The sequence below is a fragment of the Seriola lalandi genome, unplaced genomic scaffold (assembly GCF_002814215.2).
Source record: "Seriola lalandi dorsalis isolate HSWRI2012SDOR001 ecotype SW California unplaced genomic scaffold, Sedor1 jcf7180002054945, whole genome shotgun sequence".
Lineage (NCBI taxonomy): Eukaryota > Metazoa > Chordata > Actinopteri > Carangiformes > Carangidae > Seriola > Seriola lalandi.
The window spans coordinates 121,747-131,912 of NW_019525496.1; the positions used below are offsets into that span (position 1 = coordinate 121,747).

Genomic DNA, 10,166 nt, shown 5'->3' on the forward strand with positions numbered 1-10,166 from the left:
CACTAATAAATACAATATACACAATACACACGATATGTACATGAAAAAGTGCAAGTTTGCACATGGTCAGGAAGAGCAGGAGTTGTGGAGTCTGACAGCTGCTGGAATGAAGGACCTGAGGAACCTCTCCTTCTTACAGCGAGGATGTAAAAGTCAGAGACCCTACAGTGTCACGCAGAGAGTGAGAGGTATTGTTCATGATGGAGGTCAGCTTAGCTAACATCCTCCTGTCACCTACTTCCTCAATAGGGTTAGGGTTAGGGCAGGTGTTTACAATGCCAGTGTTTATGGTGCAGGTGTTTATGATGCAGAAGTTTATGATGCCGTTGTTTATGATCCAGGTGTTTGTGATGCCGGTGTTTATGATGCAGGTGTTTATGATGCAGGTGTTTACAATGCCAGTGTTTATGGTGCAGGTGTTTATGATGCAGGTGTTTATGATGCCGTTGTTTATGATCCAGGTGTTTGTGATGCCGGTGTTTATGATGCAGGTGTTTATGATGCAGGTGTTTATGATGCCGTTGTTTATGATCCAGGTGTTTGTGATGCCGGTGTTTATGATGCAGGTGTTTACAATGCCAGTGTTTATGGAGCAGCTGTTTATGATGCAGGTGTTTATGATGCAGGTGTTTATGATCCAGGTGTTTATGATGCTGGTGTTTATGATGCTGTTGTTTATGATGCCGGTGTTTACGATGCAGGTGTTTATGATCCAGGTGTTTATGATGCCGGTGTTTATGATGCCGGTGTTTATGATGCCGGTGTTTATGATCCAGGTGTTTATGATGCCGGTGTTTATGTTGCCGGTGTTTATGATCCAGGTGTTTATGATGCAGGTGTTTATGATCCAGGTGATCATGATGCTGGTGTTTATGATGCTGGTGTTTATGATGCAGGTGTTTATGATCCAGGTGTTTATGATGCAGGTGTTTATGATCCAGGTGATCATGATGCTGGTGTTTATGATGCCGGTGTTTATGTTGCCGGTGTTTATGATGCCGGTGTTTATGATCCAGGTGTTTATGATGCAGGTGTTTATGTTGCAGGTGTTTATGATGCAGGTGTTTATGATGCTGGTGTTTATGATCCAGGTGTTTATGATGCAGGTGTTTATGATGCCGGTGTTTATGTTGCCGGTGTTTATGATGCCGGTGTTTATGATCCAGGTGTTTATGATGCAGGTGTTTATGATGCAGGTGTTTATGATGCTGGTGTTTATGATCCAGGTGTTTATGATGCAGGTGTTTATGATGCCGGTGTTTACGATGCCGGTGTTTACGATGCAGGTGTTCACGATGCAGGTGTTTACAATGCCAGTGTTTACAATGCCAGTGTTTATGATCCAGGTGTTTATGGTGCAAGTGTTTATGATGCAGGTGTTTATGATGTTGGTGTTTATGATCCAGAAAGTTATGGTGCAGGTGTTTATGATCCAGGTGTTTATGATACACATGTTTATGGTGCAGGTGTTTATGATGCAGGTGTTCATGATGCATGTGTTTATTATGCAGGTGTTTATGATCAAGGTGTTTATGACAGTAATTATCATGGAGATAAATATAAGTGGCTGCTGAGCTCAACAAATATCAGGTGTGTTCACTCTGACATCATGAACCTGCTTCTATGGAAACCATCAGGTAGCACACTGTACCTGGTCCCAGGGGTCTCAGGTGAAGCTCCTCCACTTCCTGTTTCACACAGAGGAATTTGGTTGGCTGAGACAGTCTGGGGGTGGAGCCAGAAGAGAGAAGGAGGAAAAGTGAGGTCAGACATTTACACATGGAAACTAGTCTAGTCTAGTCTAGTCTAGTCCAGTATAGTCTGGTTTAGTCTAGTCTGGTCTAGTCTAGTCTGTGTGTGTGTGTGTGTGTGTGTGTGTGTGTGTGTGTGTAAACTGCTGTCGGTCAATCTGATGTTTCTTCTTCTTCCAGCAGCGTTCAACAGTACTGTGATTTGAGTCAAATGTTCCCACCAACATGCCTGTTTTTATGACACTATCAACACACATCGGCCTGTTTGTGTGTGTGTGTGTGTGTGTGTGTGTGTGTGTGTGTGTGTGTGTTTGTGTGCGTGTTCATGTGTGTGTGTTATATAATCCACTTTTATATAACATCCAGAGATAATCTACTCACAAAAAACACCCACACACACTTAACATCATCCTGTTCTTTATTCTGAAAATCTGTCAGCTGAGAGACAGACAGGCAGAGAGAGAGATGGATCCGACTGTAATGATTCAAACCTACAGAGGTTGTAGTGAGGAAGACCATGTTTGATGGTCGAGAGTTTTAACTTTGAACAGTCTGACACCTAATCAGAGCTAAAGAGCAACAAGCCAATCATAGAGCTTCTTCACCCATAGACACTCAACAGGTATTTATAAATGTCTGTCTGTCTGTCTCACCTGTCTGTCTGTCTGTCTGTCTGTCTCACCTGTCTGTCAGTCTTCTTCTCTTCCCCAGTGGAAGCAGCAGAGTCTCGTCTCTCGGCTCCGTCTTCAGCTGAATACCTCTCCTGTTCAGCAGACAGACAGGTAGAGTTAGTGAGAGACAGACAGGTAGTGTTAGTCACAGACAGACAGGTAGAGTTAGGTAGAGACAGACAGGTAGAGTTAGTGAGAGACGGACAGGTAGAGTTAGTGAGAGACAGACAGGTAGAGTTAGTGAGAGACAGACAGGTAGAGTTAGTGAGAGACGGACAGGTAGAGTTAGTGAGAGACAGACAGGTAGTGTTAGTCACAGACAGACAGGTAGTGTTAGTCACAGACAGACGGGTAGAGTTAGGTAGAGACAGACAGGTAGAGTTAGTGAGAGACGGACAGGTAGAGTTAGTTAGAGACAGATAGGTAGAGTTAGTGAGAGACTGACAGGTAGAGTTAGTGAGAGACAGACAGGTGGATGGGTAGAGATAGACAGGTAGAGTTAGTGAGACACAGACAGGTGGATGGGTAGAGATAGACAGGTAGAGTTAGTCAGACACTGACAGGTAGAGTTAGTGAGAGACAGACAGGTAGAGTTAGTGAGAGACTGACAAGTTGATGGGTAGAGATAGACAGGTAGAGTTAGTGAGACACAGGCAGGTGGATGGGTAAAGATAGACAGGTTGACAGACAGATGATGAAAACAACCAGGAATATAAAATATACTGAATCCATGTTCATAAATAATAAACTGATAAATGTTAAGAAAGTAATTTAAAAAGACAAGTGTGAAACCTTCTTTCCACCTGTCTGACTTTACCTGTCTGACTGATGCACGGTGACAGGTACGAGGGTGACCACTCTCTCTCCTCCTAGCCTATCAGGGAGCACCACCTCCTTACGCATATTAATATCTGAGTATGGACAGCCAAAGGCACTGGACAAGAGACACAGAAGGAGATAGAGAGACAAGAAGAGAGAGAGATTTGAAAAACACAAAACACTACTGAAGACGAGAAGGAAACAGAGGCATGACTCAACAGAAAGACATGACTCAGTAGAAAGAAATAGAGACATGACTCAGCAGAAAGAAACGGAGATATGACTCAGCAGAATTAAGACATGACTCAGCAGAAGGAAAACATGACTCAACAGAAAGAAGATATGACTCAACAGAAAGACATGACTCAATAGAAAGAAATAAAGACATGACTCAGCAGAATTAAGACATGACTCAGCAGAAAGAAATAGAGACATGACTCAGCAGAATTAAGACATGACTCAGCAGAAAGAAAACATGACTCAGCAGAAAAAACAGACACGACCCAGCAGAATTGAGACATGACTCAGCAGGAAGAAGATATGACTCAACAGAAAGAAAACATGACTCAGCAGAAATAAGGCATGACTCAGGAAGAAACAGAGACATGATTCAGCAGGAAAAAACAGAGACACGACTCAGCAGAATTAAGACATGACTCAGCAGAAAGAAAACATGACTCAGCAGAAATAAGACATGACTCAGAAAGAAACAGAGACATGACTCAGCAGAAAGAAATAGAGACATGACTCAGACAGAAACAGAGACATGACTCAGCAGAAAGAAATAGAGACATGACTCAGCAGAAAGAAGACATGAGTCAACAGAAAGAAACAGTGATGACTCAGCAGAAAGAAACAGAGACATGACTCAGCAGATATAAAACTTGACTCATCAGACAGGAAAACAAGACTCAGCAGGTAAACTTATCAAATTGGTCTGTGTGAGACAGGTGTGTGTACCTGTGGTGTCCGGTGTATTTGGCTCCTTTGATGTGTCCGACTCCTCTGCAGCCTGGAGTGGGACATACACCCTGAGAGGGAGAGGAGAGGGGGGAGGAACCTGTCTCACACACAAGGAAAATGATGAACAAAGTTAAGATAATTAGTGATACTGCTACAGTATATCTGTCTGTCTCTCTCTGACCTGTCTGTCTCTAACCTGTCTCTCTGACCTGTCTGTCCGATGTGTCCCTCTCTCTCTCTGACCTGTCTGTCCAATCTGTCTCTCTCTGACCTGTTTGTCTGACCTGGGGGAGGTTCCAGTGGGTGTCCTGTGCGTTGACACCAGCCGACAGGATGAAGGTCACAGAGGTCGCTGTCACACCAGACGTCAAACTGCTGTGACCAGCCGTCATAATGAACCTGCAGGTACAGACACCTTTATGACATCACACAGGCATAAAGACTATTACATAGAGACAGGTAGATAGGCAGGTAGACAATACCTTCACCCTGTAGTCTTCTGTATCTGTTACTGTGGCAACGCGGATCAACATGGGGTTCCTCCTGTCGACGGCCTCCAGCCTGTGGTTCACCTGGAAACCATGTGGAGCTCTCTGATTGGACAGAGGCACAAAGACAATTCTTAATCATTTTATCCAGCCTTCTGACTGGACATGAGAGCTGTCAGTTACACCCTTCCTAAACTACCTCCTTCTCTACCTCCTCCACTCCTCCTCTACCTCGTTTCCTTCTCTACCTCCTCCTCTCCTCTTCTACCTCCTTGTTTCCTCACCAGTGTGAAGGCTGAACTGGGAGCAGCAGTGGAACCGGTTTCCTGCAGGTATTCTTCCCACAGGAAGTTCTCTGGGTTTGGATGACCTGAAAAACAAAGTACTGATTACCAAAATACTACAGGTTAAATACTGTGTGTATAAATACTGTGTACAATAAATACTGTCTGTATAAATACTGTGTGTACCCTGGGGGGCGGTCAGAGGTCGTCCCTGTTCTTCGCACCAGCCGACAGGATGGATGTACGGACTGCTGCTGTCACACCTGATCAATAAATACAACCATCAGTTCATCAATACTGACATGCAGCAGTTCATCAAGTTAATCAATAAACATCTGATCACATTGAGTCAACCAAATTGATAGAAATACAGTGAAAACAGCTCCACCTGCTGCTCAACATCAAACATGATTTACTGCAAATACTACACTGTACTGTAGTACTACTAATAATACTGATAGTACTGCTACTACAGCAAGTGATATACTGCCACTGCTGCTCTAATCAATACTGATACTACTACTACTACTGTTTCTACCGCTGTTCATAGTACTGCTGGTGCTGCTGCTACTCCTGATTGAAACAGAGAAACATCGGCTGCTACTACTACTTACACTACCGATACTACTCCTGATACTACTACTGACACTACCGATACTACTCCTGATACTACTACTGACACTACTGATACTACTGATACTACTGACACTACCAGTGTTGTTCATTGAACACTAGTTCATATTTTAAGTGAACGCTGAACTGAACGAATCAGTTTACAAATGATCACGAGCAGCGCTTTACATTTTACAACAGTTTAACGGCATATGGCCGATATACTACTACTGATACTCCTGATACTACTCCTGATACTGCTATTGATACTATTGATACTGCTCCTGATACTACTAATGACACTAGTAAAATTACTCCTGATACTACTACTGATACTACTGATATTACTCCTGATACTACTATTGATACTACTCCTGATACCACTCCTGATACTACTCCTGATACTACTAATGATACTACTCCTGATACTACTAATGATACTGCTCCTGATACTACTACTGACACTAGTAAAATTACTCCTGATACTACTCCTGATACTACTACTGATACTACTGATATTACTCCTGATACTACTACTGACACTAGTAAAATTACTCCTGATACTACTCCTGATACTACTACTGATACTACTGATATTACTCCTGATACTACTAATGATACTACTCCTGATACTACTAATGATACTACTGATATTACTCCTGATACTACTATTGATACTAGTGATACTACTCCTGATACTACTGCTGAGACTAGTGATATTACTCCTGATACTACTCCTGATACTACTGCTGATACTACTACTGATACTACTATTGATACTACTGATACCACTCCTGATACTACTACTGATACTACTGATACTACTCCTGATACTACTACTGACACTACTACTGATACTACTACTGGTACTACTCCTCATACTGCTAATATTACTCCTTGTACTACTTATCTGTCACCTGTCTGTCTGTGACCTGTCTGTCTCACCAGTAGTCGTACGTGTCGTCCCAGTTGTCAAAGTGAACAAGGAAATGATCTTCGATGACATCGGCGACGGAGGCGACGCAGACAAGTCCGGGGTTCTTCTTGTCGACAGCCTCCATCTTCATCCCCAGCCTGAATCCACAGCCCTGAGAGACAAACAGGCGGAGAGACAGACAGGTGGAGCAGGTGTATACTGACTGTAGTGCAACAGGTGAGCAGACAACAGGTGAGACAGGTGTTTAATGGCTGCAGTGCGACAGGTGAGCAGACAGACAGGTTAGACAGGTGTATACTGACTGTAGTGCGACAGGTGAACAGGGATGGAGGCGCCGCATCAGAGCCTGTGGACTGAAGGTAGAGCTGCCATTCAAACTGTGTCTCACTTTGACCTTTAAAGAGAGAGACAGACAGGTAGAATGATGTCATCTGTGCCAGGTGATTACCTGAGAGGGTGACAGGCTACTTGTGCTCACCTTTAGGTGGGTGGAGCTTGTGGTTGTGGTCTCTACACCAGCCTGCCGGTCTGATGTCTGCTGAGTCAGCGTTTACCCAGAAGTCATAGCACTCTGAGTAGCCATCAATATGGAGACGCAGCCGATATCCGATCACCTGACAGAGGGACAGGTGAGTCCTCTGACCCACCTCAGACAGTTATGTGTGCCTGTGTGTGTGTGAGCGTTACCTCGGCAACCGTCAGCACGCAGAACATGGAGGGGTGCAGTGGGTCGACGCCTTCCAGCTTCATCCCAACTTTAAAAGCAGTTCTCCTACTGGGAAAGGACTGGGACTGAGAGACAGACAGGTGAGAGAGAGACAGGTCAGAGATAGAGACAGGTGAGAGAGAGACATGTTAGAGACAGAGACAGGTGAGAGAGAGAGAGACAGGTCAGAGAGAGAGACATGTCAGAGAGAGACAGGTCACAGAGAGAGACAGGTGAGAGAGAGACAGATCAGGGAGAGACACATGTCAGAGAGAGAGAGGCGGGTCAGAGAGAGACAGTTCAGATTCATATTCATGATTTTATGTTAATAAACTTTTAGTGTCTGAAAGTTTTACGGAAAAAGATATTTTTTAACTAGTGTGTGTGTGTGTGTGTGTGTGTGTGTGTGTGTGTGTGTTACCTGTGTAAAGAGTGTCATTGGAGCAGCTTCAGCTTTCTGTTCATTCAGGTACTGCTGCCAGGACCAGGACCATCGCTTTACACTCACTGAACAGCCACCCACACCCACACCCACACACACACACACACACACACACACACACACACACACACACACACACACGGTTGGTACCACGCTTACAACACTGTTGTGACCTACATTCAGTCACGCAAAGACTATCACAGACCTGCAGGTTTCATGTTTCTGATTTAGACTCCAGTCTTTATTTTATATCCTGTATCAGTTCACATGTAGTGAGACTGAATCAGCTGTAATCAGCTGTGATCACTTCCTGTTTGCAGTGTTCTACAGACTCTGTTTCTCTGGAGCTTTATGGTCAGAAGTGATGACATCATCAGGAAGTGAACTGAACCAGATCAACATGTTCAGGTTCATGTCAGAGGGTCCAGACAAAGCCTCTCCTCATGGACAGCTAGAGGACTCTGAGACTGAGAGAAACCAGATTGTGGTCTGATGAGACCAAGGCTGAACTGTCTGGTCTCAAGTCTCAGAGTCAGGTCTGGATGAAAGCAGATATCACCTGAACAATACTGAAGCCTGGTGGAGGCAGCATCAGGCTGTAGGGGGACAGGGACACTTACCTTGAGTGCTGCTGACTTTGTTCTTCATCTTCTTCTTCTTTGGTTCTTTTCTGTTGAGACAGGACAAACATGAAGGTACAGCGGCACTGCCGCATCAATCTGTTCAAAACTGATCACTGATCAATCTGTTCAAAACCTGATCACTGATCAATATGTTGTAATGGGGTCATTGAGACAATCTCTGTGGTGACTCATCTTCTCATTTATAATCACAACAACATCTGTTCTTCCACTGGATCAATAAAATAACTGATCAATACTGATCAATACTGATCAATAACAATCATCTGATGCCAAATAATCAATAACTGCATCAGTAATCATCAGAACAGCTGTTAAACACAAACAAACACTCTTCATCATCTTCATCATGGCAGGAAACGACTCCATTACAACACAAAGACACACACACAGGAAGTCCACATGAGTCTACCTTCAAAATAAAAGTCTTCCTGCAGCAAGTCTGGGATCAAATCACTGAGCTGTCTCTCTTTTATTGTGCCAGGAGGATGCTGCTAATAAGGGTCAAAGGTCACGATGCTCCACAGAGGTGGAAGAAGTACTCAGACACCCCGCTGCAGTAAAAGTACTGTGAATATGTTCAGTGCAATGAGGAAAATATACTTCAAGTATTAAAAGTGTCCATGCAATAAAACGTGTGTGTACTGCGTACACATCTATGTGTCATTTGATTATTACTGTTGCTCTGTACAACTGCAACTATTGACCATTATAAACTGATCAGCTGATCAGTTTCTCAGACTCAATTCATGGATCATGGAGAAAATGATCAGAAGATTAATCCATAATGAAAATGATCATTGGTCACAACCTGATATAAAACAGTAATTGAATGATATTATGATCTGAACTCTGCTGCTCATCAACCTGTTTACACCTGTTGCTGCCTTCAGAGTCAATGCTGGGTCTGAACCATCTACCTGAACTCACCCCGACTGTGGTCCTCTGACATCACCTTCCTGCAGTTCAGACTGTTCTGGTCTTTGGTTCTATCAGAGCAGAACATGTTGTAGACTCCTCTCCTCAGAGAGCACCTCCTCTCCTGACTACTCTAACAAATGTCTGACAACATGTCTGACCAGCTCTGACCGTGAACTTCACCTCATCTCCTTCACTTCTTAAACTCATGTAGAAGTGACACCAAGGTCGTCCTTCACTCTCTAACATTACAGCAGCACTTTTACTTGTACCAGAGTATTTTAGAGTGTTTATTAGTACTTTTACTGCAGCACAATTACAATACTTCCTCCACCTCTGGGTTCAGTCGGATCCTAATCAACATCTGTTAAAAACTGATTTTACAATGAAAGAAAAAAGTTGTTTTGTTGGTTGGGATTAAAAATCTTTTCGGACTCAGTGTGTGTGTGTGTGTGTGTGTCTGTACAATCTCTTCAGACTAAAGTTGCACATGAATCAAAATGAGCTATCTGGCACTCGAGCCAGACTCTTATTGTGAAGATCAGAGCGGAATTGCGCTGCCCGCACCTGTGTGAATTGACGCAGGTTCAATCAGGAAACAACAAACAGCTCAGACCCGCCGGTGATCCTCGGCTCTCTCCGCCGGACTCTGAGCTCCTGAGAGCGGCTGCAGCTGCTGCGGAGAGCCGCTGAGAGGAGCCGGGGACCCGGACAGAGGTAAACAAGAGGATCCGGTACCGGTACCAAGAGTTTAGACAGAAACTTACCGTGTGTGGTGTTCCGCCTCAGACTGGTGACAGCTCCACTACACGGAAATACTGAGAGGTCACTGCGCATGCGCATCCAGAGGACTGGCGGGGGTGGGGGGAACTATACATGTAAATAAAATCAGCTTGTGAAATAAATAAAGTTATTGTTTTAAATAAAGTTTTGA

At 43.9% G+C, this 10,166-nt stretch overlaps 1 protein-coding gene across 7 annotated transcripts in view; it reads right to left on the minus strand.

Moving 5' to 3' along the window:
- The window catches only part of LOC111645035 (lethal(3)malignant brain tumor-like protein 4), a 14,864-nt gene extending 4,784 nt beyond the window's left edge, over positions 1-10,080 (minus strand). For 2 of the 7 annotated variants that reach the window (XM_023394063.2, XM_023394062.2), the window contains exons 1-15: positions 10,000-10,080; positions 8,294-8,343; positions 7,653-7,738; positions 7,213-7,317; positions 7,004-7,139; positions 6,828-6,919; positions 6,534-6,676; positions 5,163-5,239; positions 4,977-5,062; positions 4,687-4,797; positions 4,489-4,603; positions 4,202-4,301; positions 3,240-3,356; positions 2,434-2,514; positions 1,652-1,725 (exon numbers count right to left, since the gene is read on the minus strand). In XM_023394063.2, coding sequence (XP_023249831.1) covers positions 1,652-1,725; positions 2,434-2,514; positions 3,240-3,356; positions 4,202-4,301; positions 4,489-4,603; positions 4,687-4,797; positions 4,977-5,062; positions 5,163-5,239; positions 6,534-6,676; positions 6,828-6,919; positions 7,004-7,139; positions 7,213-7,317; positions 7,653-7,738; positions 8,294-8,321 — 1,351 coding nt within the window. In that variant the 5' untranslated portion in view covers positions 8,322-8,343; positions 10,000-10,080. Of the gene's footprint in view, positions 1-1,651; positions 1,726-2,433; positions 2,515-3,239; positions 3,357-4,201; positions 4,302-4,413; positions 4,604-4,686; positions 4,798-4,976; positions 5,063-5,162; positions 5,240-6,533; positions 6,677-6,827; positions 6,920-7,003; positions 7,140-7,212; positions 7,318-7,652; positions 7,739-8,293; positions 8,344-9,799; positions 9,887-9,999 lie in introns of those variants that run through there. The other 5 variants (XM_087170323.1, XM_087170321.1, XM_087170322.1 and 2 more) reach the window with 4 other exon arrangements.
- Between the last annotated feature and the right edge of the window lie 86 nt (positions 10,081-10,166).